The sequence below is a fragment of the Leucopleurus acutus genome (assembly GCF_964270905.1).
Source record: "Leucopleurus acutus genome assembly, chromosome: 8".
Taxonomy (NCBI): Eukaryota; Metazoa; Chordata; class Mammalia; order Artiodactyla; family Delphinidae; genus Leucopleurus; species Leucopleurus acutus.
In genome coordinates this window covers 96,725,184-96,750,810 of record NC_139151.1, presented here as the reverse complement: position 1 = coordinate 96,750,810, position 25,627 = coordinate 96,725,184, and the positions used below count along the sequence as shown (strand labels likewise).

Genomic DNA, 25,627 nt, shown 5'->3' with positions numbered 1-25,627 from the left:
GAAAAATGTTTATAATTGTCACATGAAGAAAGTGTTGCCATTTTGCATAACAGTGTTAACACTACTGAACTGTACACTCAAAAATGGTTAGATAGTAAACTTTTCTTTTTTTTTTGGCCGCACTGTGTGCAGCTTGTGGGATCTTAGTTTCCTGATCAGGGATCAAACCCGTGTCCCCTGCATTGGAAGTGTGGAGTCTTACCCACTGGACCGCCGGGGAAGTTGCTGTGTATTTTTTACCACAATTTTTTTTTTTAAAGCTGGGGAAAAATTGTTGCCTCTAAAGAGAGGATGAGCATACTGGCCAGTGGCGAAGGAGATGAGGTTGAGATCTGTTTATAATCTTCTCTCCTAGGGTCAGGGAGAGAACACACGTAGATGACTCAGTCAGTAAAGAATCAGAAGCCCCAAACTTAAGTGTGAATCATGGAAATAGTAGCCACAGAGCAAGTGTCGGAAGGGCGGGGGGAACGGTTTTTATATACCCCACAGAGGAAGTGTCGCGTTTTATCCCTGCTGACCAAGACAAATCAGAGCTAAGCCTGATGTACAGGACTCAGGCTGTTTAACATGGAACAGTTTACTACTGTGGAAGGAGATGCTCTGGGAGTGATAAGAATAGAAGAAGGGCATTTACTGTGTGTTTCAGTGTATCTGTTTAATCCACCTAATCACCCCCATTTTACAGATGAGCAGAACAGTTAGTGGTTAGTTTTTCAGTCTTGAGTCCACCTATTTGTTGCTGAATACTTTTACACATTTCATTTGATGCTCTAGTCTTTGAGTAGATTCTACTCACTATTAGTTGTGATGTGTGTGCCCAGGATCCTGAATTAGAATCTGGTGACAACTGCCATTCCCTGGCTGCAGGTTCCTAGGGAAAACAGGTAGAGTGGCTAATCCAGACAAACTCAGCTGGATTTAGCACTAATCCCTGGTGGAGTTCTGCATCATGAAGAGCTTGGCTAGCTAGGATAGCTTCCAAAGTTGATCCTTTCATCTGGTTATTTGGCTTTCTAGGGTATGGGGGTGGGAGGACATGCAGTTTTCCAAAGCAGTAAGCCCAACCTTCTTATTGAGTCAGCCGTATAACCGGAGGAAAAAGAAAGAAGTGAGGGCGTTGCAAACAGTCTAAAAGGTAACAAACATTTTTTAAAAGCACGATTTTCCTAAGTCATTCCTATTATTTGTCTTCTGTTCCAGTTAGAGATTTGTACAGTGGCTTGAGTGTATTCTGGGCATCCATTTGGTTCCTTTTGAGATAATGTGTATAGTTAAGTCCTCTTTTACAGGTGAGGAAATTGACACTTAAGAGATGTTAATGAACTTGATCAGAGTCACACATCTGCTGAGTAACAGCAGGAAGTTTTCACTACCTTTAATCAGATCTCTCTCAGGACAGTTGAGACTTTGGACATTTACCTACTTAACAAGATTTGCCTAAGAAAAAAGGTCAGGTTCAACTTTATGGAGCTCAGCATTTTAAACGGTCTTTTCTGTGGTTTGTGTGCATGATCTTCCTTATAGATAGTTTTTAACTTGATGTTCTACAGGACCCAGACTGTTCATTGTAGAGCAACTTATTACAGTGGAAGGAGATGCTCTGGGAAAGATGTGGCTAGGAGAAGGGAGTTTACTGTGAGTTTCAGTGTATCTGTCAGGCTTTCAACCAAGGTTCCAACTGCCTGGCATTATATTCATTCCAGCCAACTCCTTCATTGCCTGGATTCATGTGATCTTGAGAGTTACTTCATTGTATCTTTTCTCATCTGTAAATGGAGATAGAATAGGTAGGAGCATTAAATGTAAAGCACTGAAAACACCGCATGGCGTACAGTACTCAAAACATGTTAGCTTTTATAATTGTAGCCACTTATAAATGGACATTTCTCCCTACTTTCTGGTGATAAGGTGTGCAGATTTTAAATACCATATACCATCAATTTGAGGATGCACGCATTTATTACCATTGATGGCATCTTAAATTCCTTGATTTGTGATAACCTGTTAGATTCGAAGAGAAAAATCTGTGCAAAAAACTATTCATCTCAAAGCTGGATATAAAATCAGTGAATTATCTATTGTTTTAAATTATCCAGGCCTGTTTTCAAATTTCCCAGGAGACCTATGGTTACCCTGAGGGCCAGGAGAGGCAAACAGGTAGGATCTGCCTTGCCCCCCTCTGTCTTCAACCTGAACAGCTTCACCTTTATGTTTATGGGAAAAACACTGCATTTAAAAACATTTCAAAAATCTCTCATCTGGATAGTTCAGTTCTTCTTTAGCTCCCTGCTTTATTTATATCCAGGTATTATTGAGAGCACTTACTAACAATTGTTAGTAAGTTAGTGAGTCATGTTCATGAGGCTAGGGTCATGGGTTCAGGCCTTATGTAGGTCACTGAGAATTACTGTGCCTGTTACCAGCCTCTGTATCTAGAGTTTGGTTCAGTGCATACTATGTAAGAGCTGTTGATGGTGACTGAGTCAGTGACCATTTATCTTACTGTAAAGGACTGTGTTTTGTTATTTACTCAAGATAGAGGCCAGCAGAAAACTCTGAAAAATAAGAAAGGTTCATTACCTTGCCTACACTAAGGGAGGTGTGTAGGAGATCTGAGACCTTTCCTATCAGCCCTGAGAGATGGTACTGTTCATTCACTCTTGCATCCTTGAAACATGTAAGTTCCAGGATATATTCCAAAACCAAATATAAATTATTTCCAGATTATTTATTGTGGGATAGGTACTTTGCCTTTCAGAGTCCCCTGTACCACTGACTTGCCAAGTACAATTTTAATACATCATGGCAGGTCATGTTTGGAACATCTAAACATATCACGAGCAGACAGTCCTCCTTGTTTCCCTCCATCCTCGTCTGTTGCGTTGCTCCCCACCCCACCTAACTTTTTGGTGCTCCTTTTCCCCCCCTAACTCTTTTCACCCCTCTTTGGAACCACCTTTATGCTTCCACACATAGTGATTAAGAACATGAAGGTAAGATTAATAGAAATAGACTCTGTGGAGCTCCAGGGAATTACAGGACAAAGGTAGTTCAGGCTTCCTCACAGATCTTAATGCATTTAGTTTGGTTCCCCACAGAAATGAAAGATGTAAAAAACTCAAACCTGAAGCTTTTAGTTTCTATTTAGCTTTCCTCTCTCCCCAAAGCATTTCTGTTTTCTTACAGACAAGGCAACAAAATGTAGGAAAATTCAAACTGGAATGACAAAGCTTTTAGAGAAAATACTTGGAACTTCCCTGGTGGCACAGTGGTTGAGAGTCCGCCTGCCAATGCAGGGGACATGGGTTTGAGCCCTGGTCCGGGAAGATCCCACATGCCGCGGAGCAACAAAGCCTGTGCGCCAGAATTCCTGAGCCTGCGTTCTGGAGCCCGTGCTCTGCAGCAAGAGAAGCCACTGCAATGAGAAGCCTGTGCACTGCAATGAAGAATAGCCCCTGCTCACCGCAACTAGAAAAAGCCCATGCACAGCAAGAAAGACCCAGTGCAGCCAAAAATAAAATAAATTTTAAAAAACAATAACACCATTCACTTAAAAAAAAGGAAAAGAATCCGCCTTCCAATTCAGGGGACACGAGTTCGATCTCTGGGCGAGGAACTAAGATCCCACATGCCTCAGGGCAACTAAGCCTGCATGCCCACCAACTACTGAGCCCGCGTGCCTCAATGAAAGATCCCGCATGCCGCAACTAAGACCCGATGCACCAAAAAAACTAAATTAAATTTTTTAAAAAAGAAAATACCTTCTTGTGTTGTGTATTAGTCTTCCCACTGTCCTCCTGCAAGTGACTAGGGCCTGTGTGGAGGAAGATGGTGTGTCCTTTTTCTGTGTGCTTAAGTTTTCTTTAAAACGTCTTCGGGTGACTTAGTAGGATGATTAATATCCTACTTATGTGTTTGTTTTTTAAATAAATAATTCACTTTCCTTTTTCTCTTGGCTATGCAACTAAGGTTGTTCCTTAGCCCCCTATATATAGGGCCGCTATGTTCTCTGGGACCTAGATGTGTGTCCTTCATACTTTTAATATAATGGCCCTTCTTAACAACCCCAGGCCTCCCTTTTGCTCTTTGTATCCTGGAGATTCCCCAGCTAGCATGCAGTATGAGTCTGGTCTCACAGGGTCACACACTAGCAGTGTTTCTCAACTGTTCCATGCAACATATTGGGAAACATGACTTCTTGGTCTTTTATTTACCCTTTATATCTTCCAGAATAAAACTAACAAGTAGACATTTAACTTGTTCTCTACCCTCCAAGGTAACAACTACTTCAGAGCCCTCTCAAGACACACTGTCTCAATAAAAGTTTATTCTGCCTAGATGGTCACATTTCTCAAGAGAGATAGACCATGGGCTCCGGAGTTAGAATCCCTCATGTAGATTATTTTAGCATCTAAATTCTTAGAGTAATCCCCACCTTAAATGGGTATAATGATACAGGATTGAATGAGGTGTTGTGAACTTAGAAAATGTAAGTTCCTTTCCACTTAATAACTTAATGATGTAGGCAGGTCCAAGAAAGTGCTTTTAGAAGTTTTTTTTTGTTAGTGTAGACTTTGCATTAAAATGGTTGGGAGCATCATTAGTTCATTAGCAAAATTGAAGACCAATTAGGTCCATATGAAAAGTCAGATTAAGTACTCAAGCACCCATTTTATGTCAGTCAAGAAATGTCTGTGTGTTCACGGAGGGTAGGTAGAGTGTAGTGTCTCACAGTGAGTTCTGGTTCTAGCTTTGTCTTTGAGAATTCTTACACTTTCCAGAGTAGACTTGGTGACTTTCAGCAGTTCTCTGTAGCCAGGGCCAGGCAGAAAGTACAGTTGGCAGGAGTTGTAGATGGAAGTTTGTTGGAATTTGGGCAGCTTTTATAGAATCAATCTTGCAAGATTGTTCAATAACGTTTAAAAATGAAACAGACTGGTTTTGTGGTTCCTCTGTTTGCTTTTACCTTCAATTAACTTCCCCATCTTCCGATTTTTTGTTGGTTTCAGTGGTTCACCACTGTCCTGGGGCCACCAATATGCATTTGCAAGGCAGGAACTTGGGGTTGCCTTTGAAGAGCTTTATGCCTGGCACCAGCCTATTCAGGAAGGTTGGTTTGGGGAAAATCATGGCCTCTTCACATTAACAATATGATCGTTAATTGCTAAAAGGATTATACAACCTTTAGCTTTACTGTAGTTTCCCACCCAAAAGCAGATGCTAAAAAATGATTGTTTTGGTGACCTAGCTGTGCTACAGTTCAACTTCATAAATCCTAGTCAGTGTTTTGCTGTTTGTTGTGACATTTTGTGGTAAGCCTCTTCTTAAGCCTTTTAGTACTTTAGTTCTCCATTTTTAAGTTGATGGTGTTCTTAAATTAACTTTGAGATGTGAAATGTAATTTATCGTTAAGGTATTGTATACTTTAAAAATGGGAGAGGGAGAGTTTGTTTTTTATCTTCAGTCTTGGTGACAAAGGGGCTTTTCCTTGGAAAGAAGCTACATATCTGGAATTACGAGAAGTATAGGCATGGCCCACTTATTTTTCTTTCCTTGGTTTTTTAGAGTGAAGACAGTAGTCCAGAGAGGGAGGTGGAAAGCTACAGGTATGGGCTAACTGCTGGATGGGTGTGCTCTGTGGTTTTCTTTTTAACCTTCTTGCATGAGGCCTGTTTTGCAGAAGTGAAAAAATTGCCTTCAGAAAGGTGATGGCTTTTCCCTACATTATGGGATAAATTTCCTGTTCCTAGGAAGCTAGATTTTTTTTTTCTCTCTTTGAACTCTTTCTCCTTAGCTGTTTCCCAAGGCAGGCTTATCTCCCATTTGAACTAGCTGCTGCCTAGTTCTAACAGCTGGGGCTGGGCAGAGGGTGGAGAAGGAGAGGGGAGAGGGGAGGGAGGGTAGGTGTGTGTATGTATGTACATCTACACACAGCAGCTGCCCAGCTAGCTTTCTTTCCCCTTTGCACTTCATAGCTGGAAGATCCCAAGTAAACAAGAACAAGGATGAGGACAGAACGTAGTGGATTTCACACAGATAACATTACCCTCCTGGAACCAGAAGTTGTTCAACATACTGCTTTTTATTTATTTTGCGGCACGCGGGCCTCTCACTGCTGTGGCCTCTCCCATTGCGGAGCACAGGCTCCGGGCGCGCAGGCTCAGCGGCCATGGCTCACGGGCCTAGCCGCTCTGTGGCTCGTGGGATCCTTCCGGACCGGGGCACGAACCTGTGTCCCCTGCATCGGCAGGCGGACTCTCAACCACTGCGCCACCAGGGAAGCCCAACATACTGATTTTTAAATCAGCACTGGGGCCTAAATAAAGCTTAAGCTTACACTATATTGTTATCAACTAACAATTACACTTAAGTTCCAGAACTATTTTGGGACCTGAAAATATGACCTGATTTGAATGGTGGTCACAATTTGACAGGACAGTTTATTTGGTCAGGGTTAGTTAGTCCCAGAAACTCCAAGGAAGGCTCTGAGCTTAACACTTTTGCTGAGAGCACTAAGCATGGAAGAATGTCTTTCTGCTAGTCCTTTGACACTGACTGGGGAGAAGATAGTAGTGATTAAGGATAGGGAGAGGAAATGGAAAAAGATTTCAAAAAAGGTAAATTTTCTTCCCTTCAACCTTGTTCTATCTTCTCATACACCATATATGATAATTTTACAGGCAAACCAACTTGCACACAACAATTACTAAACTTAGTGCTTTTTGTCTTACAGTGGTTTTAGATTTGGAATGGAAGTTTTTTGTTTTTTTTTTTAAACTGGAAACTTCATCCAGAGAAGATATGCTTTACAATTCTTGGAGGTATCTTAACAACCTAGAATGAAACTCCTGTCACAGAATTTGGATGCATTTGCTCACAATCTGGAAATAACATAAGCCCTAGGGAAGGAGGAAGGGGGCTTTCTGCCCACATCCTATCAGCAGTCCTTAATTACTAGAAGTGGTTGAGCCTAGCCAGCAGGGCACACAAGACCAAAAAGCAAAAAATGCAGGCGGGAGGCCCAGGAACAAAATCCAACTCGCAGAGATCCTTGGTGGGCACCAGTGTTTTTCAAATTTTTAATTTATTGCCAGGTTTTAAACATGGGGATTTCAAGTACAAATGGGACTTTTTTTTTTTTTAATTAATAATTCTATTCCTTCTTTTCTTTAAAACCCTCTCCCCCCTTTCAGGAATTTTTTCATTGTCTAGATTCTCATGGAAACTCAACAAAGATTTTTTGTTTTGTTTTAAATTATATTTAACTGTCACATTTTTGCAAAAAGTCTCCCACAAAGTGAGATGTCACAGAGATAATTAGCAATTTAGGTCAGTATATTTTTGCATATGCAAGGTACTAGCTTGGGAGTTTTAGGAGACCCACTAATTACATTAGAAGTACTAAATTTTGGAAATGAAATTCAAGTCCATAAAGGTTTTAGGCTAAATTTTAAGTTATTCTGGTTGGTTATTTTCAAGTGGTATCAATTGGTTGCTTCTTTTCTACATCCCTTATGTACCATTTAACTGCCAGAAGCTCAGGGGGTGGGGGGGGGGGAAGCCAGTCTACTTAACTGTCTTAGCTTATGACTTTTCCCTAGGTTTTTGTACTTTTCCTTAAATAGACTAATGGTGGGGATTTTTAATGACATAGGCTCTCTTTTATAATTTAGTAGTAGGCTCTAATTTCCTCTATGCTCATATAACCAGACTTCACATTTTTGCACTTTAAAACACATTTAGATTATTGAGATGGAAGTATAAAATCCCTTCACCTGTCACTGAATTCCCTGGTTACATCAATCAAGATAGACAGCCTGTTGTTCGCACGTACCACCTGGGCTTTTTTGCTCACCTATGCTTTACTTTGCTCTTTCACTCTTAACAAAACAAATGCTGTGATTTCTAGCATTTCTCTCTTCTAATCCAGTTTTTAAACTGTTGATTCCCTTCTGATATTCTTTTTTTTTTGGCATTTTTGAATTTTATTTATTTTTTATACAGCAGGTTCTTATTAGTTATCTATTTTATACATATTAGCGTATATATGTATACACTATGTATATGTATGTATATATGTATACTCAATCTCCCAATTCATCCCACCCCTTCTGATATTCTAAATGCAGGGTGTGCTATTCTTTTGAGGGTTTCCCTTATCCTCTGATCATTTTTAATGATTTGGGTTATTAATGTTACAGCAGGCTGACTGCTCCTACCCTCACACAATTAGACTTTAAATTGTTTCCCTTAGAACAAAGTAGAGAGTATTCAAGGCAAAGAAAACTGAGACAGCCAACCAGGGACAGAAGAGGAAACCATGACTATAAATTCACAGACATGTGGTAAAAAGAGACTGAGGGAAAGTTAAGGTCTTCTTTTGCAGTGGACCCTGGGTTATAAGGCTGGAACGGTTTCTGAGCAAGAAATTTTAAAATACAACTACTTATGGACAGTTTTCTGTGAATAACTTTTTAATTTCCGCCTAACAGCTGCATTTTTGTATTTCCATAATTGTTTTTTTATCATCACTTAACTTTGTAACCCTTTTCTAAAATTGAGTGACTTGTGATTAATTTCTGTTCTTTCTTTTCACACAAGCATGTTGAATTTAATTATACTGAAATAATTCTTGTGACCTGCCTAAAGAGAATCACCCTCCCTCATGTAATAACATTTCCATCTTGTAGGTTTTAAAAACAGTGCAGCCTTATAAATCGTAAAATGAATTTTAAAACATTACAACCTTTGGCTTGGTAAAGATTACTGTAAGGAGTGCACATCTTTCCTACACTGAGCAGTGCTCTTTTGTTATAGATGTGATTTTGATTAAAATAGAGATGTAATTAGTAGTCATGTATTTCTAGTGAATAATAAAAGCATAACAACCAGTGGCCTTCCTGAAAACTTGATTCCTTTTTAAAGGAATCCTTGAACTAAAAAATCTAATTTGGTTGTTAACTGGCCTCACAAAGTTGCACCTTAGTCTAGGTAGTTTTCTATAGGAAGAGGCTTCTGATCGACTCCAGTGTACTTAGAAACAAGGACTAGCCTAACCAGTAACTCAACCAGCCCCAGCTTGGGTTAACATCTTTTTGTCTGGCAATCAGGGCTTGGTGAACTGTGTGTACTGTGTGCCAGTTGCAGTCTCCTCTCACTTGCTGCCTGTTTTTGCTTCCTCTTTTAATAGGGTGGAAGAGAGCTCCTGTCACTTCTGTCTCTAAAGTAGTAGATCAAATGGGCAGGGTCTCTGAAAAAAGCAGAAAAGCAGCTATCTGCTATTTTAGTTCTAAATTTTGCGTGGTTATGTCTGGATATTGGACAGAAGATACAGTTTCTACCTTCCTCAGTCAGATGCAGACAGGTGTCAGCCATCGTTACACAGACTAGAACATTTAGGCCTGTGCCACGACATTACTGCCTTTCATTATTTTTTGTTAACGTCATTCTGTATGTTTAGGAGTTCATCTGTTTACCTCTTTACAGGCTGAACATAACTTCTTTTTTTCAAAGTTCCCTGTATTGTGAACTGAGCTTGAGTGAAGTCTTTGAGGTAAGGCAACCCTAATGATAAAAATGGAAAGAAGGCCTGTGAAATTTGGGAGCCTTCAGAGATACAGTTTTAGAGTCACTGCCTAAATATTGAAATGCCACCATTTGTTGTTTGGAGGGATGTGGAGCTAAATTGAGAATGGGAGTACCACATCTGCCTTGACTGCTAAATATATCCATCTCTGCTGCTCACCCATAATAGAATTTTTATGTGCACATTCATTAATTATGGTTTTAGGAACAGTTTAAAAGAGGGCAGCCACTGAAGAGACTTAGTCTACATTCCTGTTTCCTTCCTTTAAGTGTTTGAGTATTTGTCCCTGGTAGGCCCCAGTTCTTTTTCATTATTATCACTGTGGTGGCTTTTGTTTAGTTTTCTTTTGTTTTTTGTTTCTCTAGAAAGGTCAAACTACTGAAAAAAGTGTTCCTTAGTACTTTATCAAGAGGCAGAATATACTATTCCATTTTTATTTTTCACTTTTTAAATTTTCTGGCAAATTAAGATTCAGAATTAGTAAAGAAGTTTTGCCCTGTGCTACCTAAATGAATGTCAGTGAAACAGCAATTTTTAAAGTTTTCACTGTGATGAGGAACCATTAGGTAGCATACTTTGCTCTCAAGACCATCAAGAAAGCAAGGCTGGTCCAGTGCAGGTAGTAGTATAAGAGCAGTATGTTTCTGGTGGCCAGTTCTTCAGCCAGCTTGCCTCTGGCCTGCTTCTGATGGATGGTCTGAACCATTAAATGACTCTTCTGAGGTTAGTTTGGAACCCAAATAGTGCGTTCGTTGCTGTCTTTGGCACGTGGAAAATAAGTTCAAACCAAGGCTAACAACCCAGTTCTTTCTAAAATAACATTTTCAGACCACATGAAGTGAACTTTTTTTTTTTCCCCTTTTCTTTTGCTTCAGGTAGTTTCAGGCTTTGGGGGTCCTCAAAAACTGATTCTCAGGGAGGAGTTTGGAAGATGTGAAACAAGCTTGTGTTTCTTCTGCTCTGTTAGCCACTGCTATCTTCATGGATCTGACACTATTTATCTGACAGTGCACTTAGTACTGCTTCGCCAGGGAAAATCACACAAAACAAGCCTGGCGCATCAGCACTTTCATTGTGTGCTGGGCTGAGCCTCCCTTCACATGGTCACATCCCCCTTTTAATCCAATACTCCCTTCCCCTTCCCCAGTCCTGCCTGTTTCTGTGGCACTTATTGCTGGTTTCCCTGAGCTCCTGTTTCCACTTTGTGTTTTTTGTGGGGCCCAGGAAGCTAAAGCTGTGTGTATTTGTGGATCAGACAAGTGCAGCAAGTTAATAACATTGGCTTCTGAAGGGGAGAGTGAGGTGATGGCTGCGTTTAAGTTGGATTTCCTTCCAGAAATGATGGTGGATCATTGCTCTTTGAATTCCAGTCCCGTGTAAGTATTTTTGTTGTCTCATTTTTATCATAAGTAGAGGAACTGGGCTGTTTTCTTTGTTATTTGATAAAACTGGTCCCTTTCCTTAAAAGAGGGAAGAAAAAATTGGGTGAGGAAGCCAAAGTCCACACTATTGTTATTTTCTATTGTAGTCTGATTCTCTCTCATTACTGCTGATTTCCTCTAGCTATAAAAGTTTTGTACATAAGGATGCATTTGATATATGACCAGCAACATCAGCTCAAGTGTGCTGGCTCCAGTCCTTTTAAGCTGTAGTTTTCCCACCTGATAGATTCCAAGGTATTTTTTTAAACCATAGTTTTATTACTTTGGGTTGGGTATACAACTTCAGATAATCTTTTGGAAAGCTATTTATTTGTATGTTTGTTTATTTTTAATGATCAAATTCTTAGACTCCTATCACAGAGGACTGGTAGCTAGGGTGTATTTAGTAGTATATACAGAACGCTGTATTGACATGTAAATTAGTCGTGAACCTTGATTTCCGCACCCCTCAATCTAATTGAAAATGCAACACAGTACATGATTCTGGGGACATCAGATGTGCCCCCCCAAAGGGGGGCAGACTGGATTAATCTTGATTGGGAATTTGCCTTAATAAATTTTGAATGTGGAAATGAGAAACCTAATCAGTTTGCAGTACTACTGTTCAAGAAGTGACACTGCCATTGTATGCAGCTAAAACGCCAACCTGGCTCTGAGTTATACCTATAGGGGGCCTGAATTCTGGGCTTTGTAGAAAAGAACACACTTCTAACTCTTGATTTCAGTTTCTTTAACCAGGCTTCATAGTACCTTGGAACCTAAGTAAAAGAGCCTTAGGTTATTCAAAGCCAAGAATATTAAATGGTACACTACTCCTTAGATAACAGTAGTGCAAGTCTTTTGAGATTAGGCCTCCATGTGCAAATCAGTCTGCCCTGGGATTAGGTGTAACAGGTGTTGTAATAGCAGATTCTCAACAGTTCTTTGTGGAATAGTTTTGGGGCGGGGGGGGGGCTCAAAGTTAGGTGGCTTGCTGATTTGGGATGGATCCTATGCCTTCTCTATAGTCTCCAAAATAATGGTAATTTAGTTGTGTCTTTTTATGAGAGTTCTCTTTACTGCTAAAATAAAACTTTAGCAGTAGATTATAGGTGAAATCACAATGAATCCCATCATAAAGACTTAATAAAAGTATTCCCATGTACCAGATATATGGTCCCTAGAAATAGGACTTTGTGGCTCAAATTATCTTTCACTGTAACACTTTCTCTCTATGCGTTGCAACTGCCTAGTGTTCAGTCCTTAGATACAGCATTTTTCCTCAGCCTGTTTCTCATCTTTTACAAGGTCGACCTAATTCAGTATCCCATGAAATCTGGATCATGGACCACTGTGTGAAAGTCACCTGGAGTATAAAAATGCAGGTTCTGGATCCATGTGCAGATATTCTCATGCTAGAATGGGCCCAAGAATCTATTTTAACAATGTCCCATGTGGTTTTTGTGTACACTTAAGTTAGAGAACTAATGGACTGAATACAATGCTCTTTCTGAGTACAAGTAATCAGGGAGTACACTGTTGTATTATTTTTTCCCAAGAGCTTTTACATTTGTTTTAGTCATCCAGCTTCACAAAAGCTTTGTGAGGTTAATTGGGCATAAACTATTGCCCCTGTTTTACAGATGAGAAACCCAGTTGAGAGAAGCTATACCTGACTTGACTGAGGACAGTTGGTATCAACCTTGGGCCTAAAATGCAAGTTTAATGATAGCTGCTTTATTTTTGCCCCCTAGACCTGGCTGCCTCAGGTGTCACTGAGCAGTTAACCATCAATGCTTCTCATTATTGCAAGTCCTCTGGCCCACTCCCATGGGCACCACACACCCAAACCCCACAGAGTTGGGAAGAAGAAAGTTCTACAGAATGGTGTATGCTTGCCACCTCTTTCTTGGACTCTCAGCCCTTCTTTTCACTCAGTACTTTAGCAGTAGGCTTGATAATTATTAGTTTTCTCTCTGAAGTGATATTGCCTGGGAATATGATCTAGCAATGTATCTATTCCAAAATTTCTTTACAACAGAGAAAAATTGCTGGAGGAGCTGTGGAAGGGCTGGGAGGACCTGATCCCTAGTTCCCTTTCTTATTTATAATAATAGATATTACAGATACTTATTATTTGTAATAAATAATACTCTTCAGCTTCCACTGGTTCCTTTTACTTTGTTTGCACACTAGGTCATAGGTGTTCTGTAGGGATTGTATCTCAGACCTTTTCCTCTTAGCTTTCCCATTGCTTAAGGGGGCACTGATGTGCTTCTCTGATTCTCAGATCTTTATCTATCCCCCAGATGTCCCTTGAGTTCTATGACTTTGTTCTAAATACTGCCTTTTGGATACCTCCATCTGGAGGTCTCCCCATGTAAAAACAGTTCCCCAAACTGTCTGTACTAGAATCCAAGAGTGATCAGTAATTTCTTTTCCTCATCTCCTTTATCGATTATCTCCAAGTTGTAGTGAGTCCTGCCGCCCAAATTTCTCAACATTGCGGGAATGGTTCCTAATCTTAGGGTCTGGTTTGTGCAAGAGCCTCCTGATCTGCATATTTCCCCACTTTATTCATCCTCTAGATTATTGCCAGATGTCTTTTAAAAGACAAATCTAATCACCCCTTGTTTAAAAATCTTGGAATAAAGTTCAGGCCTATCGGTATAACATGGAAAGCCATTTCCTGGGTCTCTCCAACCTCTTTATTCTCATCAAATTTCTCTTTCTGCTTTTTAAAAAATGTTTTTATACGCCCCCCCAACTTTCTCAAGTCCTTTTCCTACCTTTCTAATGTTATCTCACTCTTCTGTCCCTTCTGAGTCCTTACCATTTCCTCATCACCCCTTAGACTTTCATACCTCCATGCTACATAGCAGTTTTTCTAGCTGCCTACTCCATTCAGCTTAAATCCCTGTGCACACACACCCCCTGCCCCAAATAAGTTAAACCATATTAGCCACTTTTTTCACAGAACTTTTATAAATCTGTTAAAGCATTTGTAGCATATTGTAGTTGTGTCCTTCCACTTGTTCAATGCCATTGTCTACGGGGCCGGTATTGCTCAGTCTGCTTTTATAGCCCCTATAGTGTGTAGTATCTGATACACAGCAGGAGCTTGGGAAGTACGGTTGAATGAATGATAAACCCTGTGAGGCTTTTTTCTTAATAATTAGAGATGATTACTGAGGTAAGATCTTCAGACATTATCTCTCTTCCTCAGGCAAGAAGGCTGAAAACCTTCACAAGTAGATTGTTACTGTTCTGTTGTTGAATGGTGACTTAAAAATATTGATAGCTTTTTCTAGTACCTAACACCTCAACTAACAGGAAGATCTCCCTTTATTCAAATTAAAATTCCTTCCTTCCTTCCAGCATAGATGCATCTAGTCTTGTTCCCCTAGAGAACATCTGGTAAGTAACTTAGGCCAGTGTTTCTGGGTCCTTTTCATTCTGGTGTTCTTCTGTGCTAGTTTTTCCACAGCACATTGTGAGCCAGAGGACCTGGTAGGGGTGGGTGGTGGCTGGAGATTGGGATGCAACAAGTATTTATGCCTGCTGGGGAGGTGGAGGGGTAGGTAAGTATTTGAAATTTTTCTGTCTGTATAATGAGCAAATGGAGGTCAACAAGTAATGAGAAGGGGAGAGGGAAAAAACTGAGTTATTAAAGGTTTTGGAAATGATTTTTAACCAGATGTGAAGGTAGTATTTGCCAACCCGTCTGCAAGGAACAGATACCACTCAAGCTAGCATATATGAAAGGGTTTTCTTGTAAGGACACAAGTAGACTGGACTATAATATAATCAGGAACTCTACAGCTGAAAGACCCGGAAACTCCATCTTTTTGACCTAGGGCACACGTTCTGCTCTGTCTGCATGTGCTGCTGCTTCTGTTCTTCATCTACCAGATAATTTTGGTTGCAGCACGGCTTGGCTTTGCCATTGCCCTTCCAGGCTGTCTTGACACCCCCCGCCCCAGAGCGTTTTCATCCCACAAAAGAAACCCTGTACCCATGAGTAATCATTCCCTCCCTTTCTCCCTACCCCTAATCCCCATTCCTAGGCAACCACTAACCTACTTTCTGTGTCTATAGATTTGCCTATTCATTTCACATAAATAGAATCACACAATATGTAGCCTTTTGTGATTGGCTTCTTTCACTTAGCATAATGTTTTCAAGCTTCATCTATATTGTAGCATGACTCCTATTATCTCTTGCCACTGCCCTTTCATCTTGTCAGCTTAACTCGTGCTGTCCCGAGTTGCAGCTTTTCCTCTTCCAACTTCACCACTGACTGCCTGTTTCTGTTAACCCATTCTAGACTCTGTAGAGCAGTCCTGTGCAATAGAACTTTCTGTGATGTTAAAAATATTCTTCTGGGAATTCCCTGCTGGTCCGGTGGTTAGGACTCTGGGCTTTCACTGCCGAGGGCCCGGGTTCAGTCCCTGGTCAGGGAACTAAGATCCCCATAAGCAATGTGGCTAGGAAAAAAAAAAAAAACTTGTGTCTCTGCTGTCCTGTGCAGTAGACACTGGTCATATGTGGCTAGTGCAATCGAGAAACTGGATTTTTAAAATTAAATTTAAATAGTCACCTGTGGCTAGTGGCTATTGTCTTGCTCAGTGCAGCTATAGAGGATCTTGATTAGCCAGGCCTATCTTTCTGTTTTAAGCATAGGCCACAGTCTTAGGTTTCCAGCAAGCCAGTGAATCAGCTTGTTGGGTTAAGATCCACCTCCTGGTCTAGTCATCTGGGGCCAAGGAATGGGAAAGAAGTGGGATAGAACATTAACTCTGCCCTCTGAGCTGGGCCTGGTGCTGGGAAGTTTTGAAAGGAGAAAGAGAAGAGAGGGTTTAAGAGTTTTGAATGGAAGTGTGCTTTGAAAATAAAGCTCTTTGTTTTCTCTCGCCTGTCTCTTCCAAATTGGTTGTTTCATTTTCCTATGGCATGTTCCATCGAGAATCAGGTAGACAAGGCAGCCTCTGGTCCTGATCTCTCATTCTTAATGATTCGCCAGTTGCTGGGTCAGAAACATAAAAAGAAGTGGGTTGGTGTCATGCCTCTCCCCTAAAATACTTGCTGCCTTCTCATCTCCCTTCTTCCCTCACTGCTGCAGGCCATGCTTTTCCTCTCTTCCATCCTACTCCCAGGTTAATAATTCACTGAAGTACTGGCAGTACTTCCACAGAAGATAAGAATTTCCACAGACTTGTCCCTTAGGAATGACAGGGACAGTATAGGTACTTCTCCAGGGGCTGCTGAATTCATTGGTTCTTGAGTGAACATAATAAATGTATGTAATTTATGATCACTGACTCTGAGGAGCTCTCCATCAATGGGGAGGTAAGGCACAAATTTGAGAATGTGTCCAGTGATACGTAGACTGAATGCCATACCCGGATGTTGTGGGATCCTTGGCATATCACACTGGGAGTCTTGTCCCCAGGTGACTCTTTTATGCAGTGGTTACTTTTAAGGACAACATGCATACTGGAAGTATGTGTGGGAGGTTCAGAATGGAAGAGCATTGTTGCTCATCTCTTCAGACACAATAACAGTTTATGAGAAAGTTTGTGACTGCTTATTACATATACATAGGTACACATGTGGTTGCTTTTCTCTTTTTTATCTCTCGCTGATATTGGCACTAACTGTGTCTTCATGTGCTCCAAAGAAATACCCCATGTTTTCCTTATTCACTGATATATACCACATCTAACACAGTGCTTGGCCTGTATAAATAAGAGCTCAGTATTTATTTATTTATTTTTTGCGGTACGCGGGCCTCTCACTGCTGTGGCCTCTCCCGTTGCAGAGCACGGGCTCCAGATGCACAGGCTCAGCGGCCATGGCTCACGGGCCCAGCCGCTCCGCGGCATGTGGGATCTTTCCGGACCAGGGCACGAACCCGTGTCCCCTGCATCAGCAGGCGGACTCTCAACCACTGCGCCACCAGGGAAGCCCAAGAGCTCAGTATTAATTGGAGGAAGAAATAAGTCAGTGCATAACTCCAGTTGCATGATGTCCACTGCACCTTGAGCCTGGCCTGATCATTTGCTGTGCTCTAGAAGTGCGTCTTAAACTGGTGAAGGACCTTGTCCTGTCTCTCCCGCCACCCAACTTGTTAAATACAATATGATAATTTCATAGAAAAAATAATGAGGTGTAAGCTTGCATTTTGCATATCTTTTTAATATTCGATTGAACATATTTAAAATTATGCAGTGTGATTGCTGTAAAAGTTTCTAATGGTTAAGTTTGAAGATTGCCCCTGGTCCTTGGGGGATTCTTCTGGCTTTTGAATTGGTATACACGGCAGGAAAGGGTGATTCATGGAGTAGGTGGACATGAAGAAATGGAGAGGGATTTGGAGAGTAAAGAGAGAAAGGAAAGGCACTTGTCTGGAATGCTGAGTCTCCACTGAACTTTTGGGTAAATCACAATTCACATATATTGACTGTGTTTATGCTTTTGCACTAAACAGTGATATATTTAGTTTAGAAACAGCACACGAATACAGAAGGAAGGGACAAATTGAGTGCAGTTGCCTCCAGTGTAATACAAACTAATAAACTCCTGCCTCTTTTCAGAAATAACTGTCTGCTTCCTTTATAGTCAAAACATTCTAAGCACCATTTATTTGGGTTCTATATTAACCCTCCCTAGAATAGAAATGTGATTAAACTTAGTGACATTTTAATAAAATACTAAAACTGGTAATTAAAGTTGTTGGGAATGGGTTGTAGGGAGTGACTCCCATTTTTTCACTAGTCATAAGACTTTTTAAAAAAAATTCATGGTAGAATGATTTCTGTTAGAATGTTGGGATTAAGCTTCTAGAAGCAGCCATATTATATTTGTGCAACAACTTACCATACATGGTTTTAAATTAATAAAGGAAAACCAATAAAACAATGTATTCCAAAATACTTAAAAAGGAAAAAAGAGTAGGTTCATCTTGGGACAGTCAAACAATCATAGGAGATAATATCTGCTCTTTAATTTGTGAGCCCTCTTTGTGCACAGCATTCATTTTTATCAAGGTTAGTTGCTTAAATGGGGGAATTGTTGAGAACAAGAAGTTCTTCCCATCCCACATCTGAGTAATTACTTTGAATCAGGCACCATACCAGGTGTGGCTATAAGAATGAATAGGAAATAAAACAGTTTCTGCCTTCAAGGAGCTCTCAGTCTTGGGAGAGGTAGACAGAGCCGGATTATGCTAAAATGTGTTAAATACTACAGTGAAGTTGGAAATTTAGTACTATTTGAGTCCTGATGAAATTGACGAGTTAACTTGAAAGAGTATGAGGAACCTTCACAGACGTAGCAGCAAGGGTTGATCTGTATGACATTTGTCTTAAAGCTTTTGATGTTTAGTTAGTGCTAGATTCAGCACAGGTGACATGAGAATAGCCCTGTATTCAGTTACAAGAGATTTAGGAATTTAACAGAGGTTGAACTACTGGTTTCAGCATTCTCAAGGATCTTCAAATACTATTCAAAGGATAGCAGTGGTGAAAAAACTATTGTTTTTCCTTTAAAGAAAAGTGGCATTTTATTTGGGATTGAATATTAGAACATGGCACATTGGAACATGATGATATGATGTCTGGATTTAGCAAACACTAACAAAAGTTAAACATGCTATTTGGAATTTAAGTTGTTATTGGTTTGGATACATGCTAAGAATAAGATCATGAAAGATGGTAGGAGAAGGACTTTGATTCATTTTGAGTGGAAACATTTACAGTGCAGGAGTTCCCCATGGTTCTTGGCAGTGGCAGGGGTAGGAATGAAGGTATTTAAGTAGGAGTGTTACAGGTTTGATGTGATGGGATTGGAGGAATTTGTGGACATTATAATGGTTACAGTTGATAAGGGAATTAACTGGTAAAATCTTGGAGAAATAGCAGTAAATTGGATAACTTAGACACAAAAAACCCTAGAGTGATGACATCATTGTTTTGTTTATATAAGTCATTTGTGAAAGTTTAAGAGGCAAAGCTTTGTTTTGACTTGGGGGCTCACTCAAGAGCATCAGGATTATGCATGAGACAGCAACATCCAAAGGCTAACATTCTAGTCAGTTCTTAGCTTAGGCCTTGGAAATCATGTGCTTCTGCTCTAACATCTACTGAAAGAAAACTTTTCACCCATCATCGTGTAGGTTGAGAATCCTGAATCTTATCCATAAGCAGTAGTTCTTTGTGATTTTATGGACATTTTAAAAAGTTTTATTAGCTATGCTTAAAAATGATTAAAATTTGCTTTAGGAACTTTACTTCTTAAGTTCTTCTGAGACTTCTCTAGATAGACAAGGAATGACTGACACTCAATTCCTTAGTTAAAGCCCAGGGTTTCCTAATCAGAATGGTGACTTTAGTTTGGGAGTCTAATGGAAGGGGTGGCGTAGTGAGGGAGGACCAGGGAACTCTGGTAAATTGAATGGCAGTAGTGAAAGGAAGTAGAATTTTTCCCCCCTACTTTATCAGGAAGTAGTTGAGACCTTTAAGGAAAAGAAGATTCTCTAGGAAGCAACATGAATACATAATAGAAGTTTTATCTTATTTTACGCAGCTCAAAGAAAATGAACGGCACCCTGGACCACCCAGACCAACCGGATCTTGATGCTATCAAGATGTTTGTGGGCCAGGTTCCAAGGACCTGGTCAGAGAAGGACTTGAGGGAACTGTTTGAACAGTATGGTGCTGTCTACGAAATCAACGTCCTAAGGGATAGGAGCCAAAACCCTCCTCAGAGCAAAGGTAAAGGGCTTTGACTTCTATATGTATTTTCAATCATGTGCATGCGCGCTCTCATTGCCAGAATGCTCTTGTGGTCATATAGGGAGGGAAAAAAACCTGTCATTTTGTTGTAGCTATATCTCCAAGTCCAAACACGTTTAATGGCTTAAAAGTAAAAACTTAAGGTGACATCATGAGGATAATTTGTAAATTGGATCTTGGGCAGTCCTTTTTGAGATCTGTAAATTCAAGAGACAGACTCATGTGAGTGTCTCATTTGATCTTGAGAGTGGAATGACAAAAATAAAGTTGAAGTAAACCAACCACATAGGTTTTCTTTAGTATTTTGGCTAGAGTAAGTGGAAAGAGAAAGACTGTCCAGGTACCCGTGAGTTTCTGTTAGTGTTATAGAGGCCTTCTGGGATGGCTTAGCAACTAGGAGCAACTTGTTTGTAGGTGGCCTGTTATAGCCTACAAAATGAACAGGAGGGCTTCCCTGGTGGCGCAGTGGTTGAGAGTCCGCCTGCCGATGCAGGGGACACGGGTTCGTGCCCTGGTCCGGGAAGATCCCACATGCCGCGTAGCGGCTGGGCCTATGAGCCATGGCCGCTGAGCCTGCGCGTCCAGAGCCTGTGCTCCGGCACAGGAGAGGCCACAACAGTGAGGGGCCCGCGTACTACAAATAAATAAATAAATAAATAAATAAATGAACAGGAGAAGAAAGGCAAGCTGCTTCCAGAAATACCCAGCAGAGTGGAAGTTTTATAGGCCTGATAGTAGATAAGCTGTTAGCTTTGCCCCATACCACGTAGACATACACTTGTTTTCCCAAACGACCTATTTCAGAGTAATTTTCTGTGAAAGCTGTTCTACGGTGCAGATGTATGCAAGCATGATTTTATGTTTGAAACCAGCTTAATAGCAGAGGACCTAGAAGCTGAAGAATTATTTTCTCTTTGTGGCATAGTTAACCAAAAATATAAAGTATTATAGTTTCTGAAAATGACTGTCAATATAATATGCAGTAATTTAAAACCTTAATTGCAGGGTGATTTTGAAAGAAATCTATACCATATCTTATGGGACTATGGACTATGGACAAGACATACTTGCCCCCTCCGATCCCCAGTAAAGATACAGAGCACAAAATCTCCAGATCTCCTCAGTCAAGTGCCATGTGCTGTTAGACATGTGATTACATTTGATGAAAACCAAGAGTCCAAAAAAAGATATTGAGATCCTTGCTCTTAAGTCATTTTATAATTTAATAAATGATAATTATGTTTGAGGCATATGGTAGAAATTGGCTACAGTGTAAGGCTTGTTCTGAGAAAGAAAGATTTGTAGACTACAGGCTGCAGGAGTGCAAGTCCTCTGTCTGTCTGGTTTGTAGCTCAGTCTTCTTGCCCAGCACACTACCTGGTGCTGCAAGAAGGGCAGGTTGAATGGCATGGTGCTGTGACCTTTGTAAGAAAAGTCATCTTTCCCAAAGAAGTTATAAGAGCAGTTAAAGAAGAATTTTAATAAAACCAGGAGACTATAGTAATGAAGAAAATGATAGAAAATCTCCCCCCCCCCCCGCTAGGTTTTCTCCATCTCCCTCCCTCCACCCCACCCCCACCCCAATTTTAACAAACCCAGCCCTCTCTTTTAATTTTCAATATATACCTGGAGGAGGGAGTGCTCTAGGAATTACCTGCTTTCGAAGGACTGGTTTGATTTCCTGAAGTGTTGTTTATTGCAGGGTGCTGTTTTGTTACATTTTACACCCGAAAAGCTGCATTAGAAGCTCAGAATGCTCTTCACAACATGAAGGTCCTCCCAGGGGTAAGAAAGCTCCTACTAGTAAGTGGAACTGTGGTGGTTTTGACATATGGAACATACTTATACATTTCAGGCACACACTGAAAACCATTTGGGGAAAAGGGTGACTGCCACAGGAATTGATGTAAAGGAGGACATAAAGGGAATGTTTCAAAGAAGATAGGCTGAAAGTAATTCTCTTTCAACCAAGAGAATTTTGACTTGTTGACTCACATTCTATTTTGATATTTTGTGGAGGGGAAATAATGAGGCAGGCGAGAGTTCAGAGACAACTCTTAAGGTCAGTTTTGGTATTTCCTGTAGAGTCTTCATTTATGTTTCTGAATTCCTTTGGTGTGTTCAATAGTAATATTCATGTGTTTTCCTTTTTAGATGCATCATCCTATACAGATGAAACCTGCCGACAGTGAGAAGAACAATGGTAAGCAAGTATATAAAGCCCTCCCCTTGTAAGGTTTCTTCTCGTGTATTTGCTGTTCTCATGGCATTTGGATTTTATTGTGCTGTAATTAATCTTTTGAGATATAATTGACATGGTAGTTTCAGTTGTACAAAATAATGGTTCAATATTTGTATATATTGCAAAACGACACTACAGTAAGTCTAGTTAACATCTGTCACCATAAATAGTTACAAAAAATTTTTGTTCTTGTGATGAGAACTTCTAAGGTCTACTTTCTTAGCAACTTTTAAACATGCAGTACAGGGCTTCCCTGGTGGCGCAGTGGTTAAGAATCCGCCTGCTAATGCAGGGGACACGGGTTCGAGCCCTGGTCCGGGAAGATCCCACATGCCACAGCGCAGTTAAGCCCGTGTGCCACAACTACTGAGCCTGTACTCTAGAGCCCTCGAGCCACAACTACTAAAGCCCACGTACCTGGAGCCCGTGCTCCTCAACAAGAGAAGCCACCGCAATGAGAAGCCCGCGCACCGCAATGAAGAGTAGCCCCCGCTTGCCGCAACTAGAGAAAGCCCACGCGCAGCGACGAAGACCCAACACAGCCAAAAATAAATGAATAAATAAATAAGTTTATTTATTTTATTTTATTTTATTTTTTTGCGGTACGCGGGCCTCTCAGCGCTGTGGCCTCTCCCGTTGCGGAGCACAGGCTCCTGACGCGCAGGCTCAGCGGCCATGGCTCACGGGCCCAGCCGCTCCGCGGCATGTGGGATCTTCCCGGACCCGGGCACGAACCCGTGTCCCCTGCATCGGCAGGCGGACTCTCAACCGCTGCGCCACCAGGGAAGCCCCCACTGCCCATTTTTTAATCAAGTTGTTTTTCTTTCACTGTTGAGTTCTGCAAGTTCTTTATACATTTTAGATATTAACTCCTTATCAGACACATGATTTGCAAATACTTTCTCCTATTCAGTAGGTTGCCTTTTTTTTTTGTTGACGATTTTTTGGGTTTTTTTGGCTGTACAGAAGGTTTTTAGTTTGATATAGCCCTACTTGTTTATTTTTTGCTTTTGTGGCCTTTGCTTTTGGTGTCAAATCCAAAAAAATCATCGCCAAGACCCATGCGAAGGAGCTTACCAAGCCTTATGGTTTCAGGTCTTGCATTCAGTTAATCCATTACTTACTCAGAATTAATGCATTTTGAGTTAACTTTTGTTTATGGTGCAAGGTAGTGAATCAGTGCTGTAAATAATCTGTCATCTAACTTGTCTGTCCTTTTCTTTAAAATAAGTATGGCAAATAAGTCAGATAGAGTTGACAGGGAAATATTACATGAACATTTTAGAGTGAACTGGAATGCCTTTGATCAACATAATTTCTTTTGAACTGGAGTGAAATGGGGAACTGAACAAATTAGGAAGGAAAACTTAGTCCTCAAGAGAATAACCAGAAAATGAAAGTGGACAGTTACATTCACTGAGATTTGTGTTCTGTTTCTCTTGTCATATCAATTAAGTATGAAACCTCGTCCTTCTTTGGTACAATAGTATTGCTAATGAGAGCAGACTTTGCTAAGTGCTAGGCAAGATGCTGAGTACTTGCCATTTAATACTTACAGCTACCTTTGAGGTAAACTCAGTTATCTCTATTAATCACATGAGGAAACAGGTACAGAATGGTTAAGTAACTTTCACAAGATCATGAAGCTACTATATTTCGTCTAAATGGTTCCAATTACAATTTTAAGATACCATTGATTGTAAGAGTAGGTGCTAAATTATGGGGGAAAAAATGTGTATCTTAAAATCGGTGAAATCTGGTATAAAGGCACAGAGCTCTGTGCTGCACTACCTCTTGTAGTAGTAATGTTCAAGCCTTTTGTTTTTTACTGTCTTAGCAGTGGAAGACAGGAAGCTGTTTATTGGTATGATATCCAAGAAGTGCACTGAAAATGACATCCGAGTCATGTTCTCTTCATTCGGACAGATTGAAGAATGCCGGATATTGAGGGGACCTGATGGTCTGAGCCGAGGTGGGTACATTTTTAGCCTTTAAAAGTACTCATCTTAAATTTGGAGTCTCTTTTTAATTGGATCAGTGGAAACCGGTGATCTCTAGCCAACATGGCACTGTCATGATGGAGAGGGTTGGGTTTGGTGTTGTATATTTAGGTCCCGTCACAACAACTATCAGTTGATCCCAATTCCCTCAAGGAGTCTACATTCTACACTTAAGTGTCATGTATTAAAATTCTCTGCTTCAGTCCTTGGAGAGGTTCTCCATGCCAAAACGGAGACACTTCTTTCACAAGAGAAGCTAGAGAATATGATTCCTCCTTTATCCCTCAAGCACTTTTTCCCCTGTGTGCATCCCTGGTTTCTCATTAAAGCACGTATCACTCTGTCATAACATATCTGTATTCTCCACTGGATCATGAACCCCTGAAGGCAGGAACCATGTCTGTATTGCTAGCATGGTACTTGGGCACACAGTAGGTGCTCAGTAAGTGTAAGTCAGATAAATAATTAAACAAATGAATGGATGAGTTATTGATTCTTCTCTTACCAGGTTGTGCGTTTGTGACCTTCACAACAAGAGCCATGGCACAGACAGCTATCAAGGCAATGCACCAAGCACAGACCATGGAGGTAGGGGCAGATGAATGAAAGGGGGAAGTTCCTTGGACTGAGAGCGGTAGGACAGTTGACAGTCGAAGCCCAGTAGCATGTATAGCATTTGATTGCCCTAAAAGTTAAGAAGGCCAGACATCTTTAAATTAAAAACTGGTGCTTTCTTTAAAATTAGCATATTGGAACTAAACTGAATTATGTCTTGCCACTTGTGTCTATCAGGAAGAGAATCATTTGACAGTGAATGAAATTAGAATGCAGCCTGTGCGTCACTAGAAAGGAGGATTTTTCCCTTCACCCAGAATGAGGATTTTGACCCTTTGATTTTGGTGTTTTCATAGGGCTGCTCTTCCCCCATGGTGGTAAAATTTGCTGATACACAGAAGGACAAAGAGCAGAAGAGAATGGCCCAGCAGCTCCAGCAGCAGATGCAGCAGATCAGCGCAGCATCTGTGTGGGGAAACCTTGCTGGTCTAAATACTCTTGGACCCCAGTATTTAGCAGTGAGTCTTTGTGGTTTGCTTTCTGCAGGCTGTGCAAGCTCCCAGCTGTTTCTTCTGCTGCTGTCCCTAGCTAACATACATAATGGCAGTCACAACTTTTAGCATATCATAATTTTACATAAAAATTCAGGCAATGAAATGTTCTTTGTCACGTTAGTCTTGTGTGCACGCACACTCTCTCTCTCTCATCGCGCATCTTTGGTTATATCTTGAGCTTCTGCTCAAATTACAGTGAAATCCTAATTTTCTAATAAAAAAATTTAGCAACATCTCAGATGTTCCTGCCCCCAAGAAAAAAAATTCCTGAGGAAATCTTAGCTATCAAATATTCTTTCTCCGTATCTCTTTCTAGTAGATTGTAGAGGGCATCCTTAAAATCCTTATTGAGTCTTCCCTGTAGAGTATGATAGTAAATGTTTCCACTGACTGAGAGATCAAGAGATTAACATGGACATTATTAAATGAGTATTACAGGTGTATATTTGAATTCACTAAATAGTAAATAGG

General features: G+C 40.6%; 1 protein-coding gene across 9 annotated transcripts in view; it reads left to right on the top strand.

The window, feature by feature from the left end:
* The window catches only part of CELF1 (CUGBP Elav-like family member 1), a 70,792-nt gene that overhangs the window by 31,134 nt on the left and 14,031 nt on the right, over nt 1-25,627 (top strand). For 3 of the 9 annotated variants that reach the window (XM_082845503.1, XM_082845502.1, XM_082845500.1), the window contains exons 1-7: nt 10,817-10,965; nt 19,597-19,784; nt 21,508-21,590; nt 21,960-22,008; nt 23,885-24,019; nt 24,556-24,635; nt 24,959-25,120. In XM_082845503.1, the coding sequence (XP_082701629.1) occupies nt 10,895-10,965; nt 19,597-19,784; nt 21,508-21,590; nt 21,960-22,008; nt 23,885-24,019; nt 24,556-24,635; nt 24,959-25,120 (768 nt within the window). In that variant the 5' untranslated portion in view covers nt 10,817-10,894. Of the gene's footprint in view, nt 1-1,013; nt 2,161-5,568; nt 5,610-9,542; nt 9,557-10,813; nt 10,966-19,596; nt 19,785-21,507; nt 21,591-21,959; nt 22,009-23,884; nt 24,020-24,555; nt 24,636-24,958; nt 25,121-25,627 lie in introns of those variants that run through there. The other 6 variants (XM_082845508.1, XM_082845505.1, XM_082845507.1 and 3 more) reach the window with 6 other exon arrangements.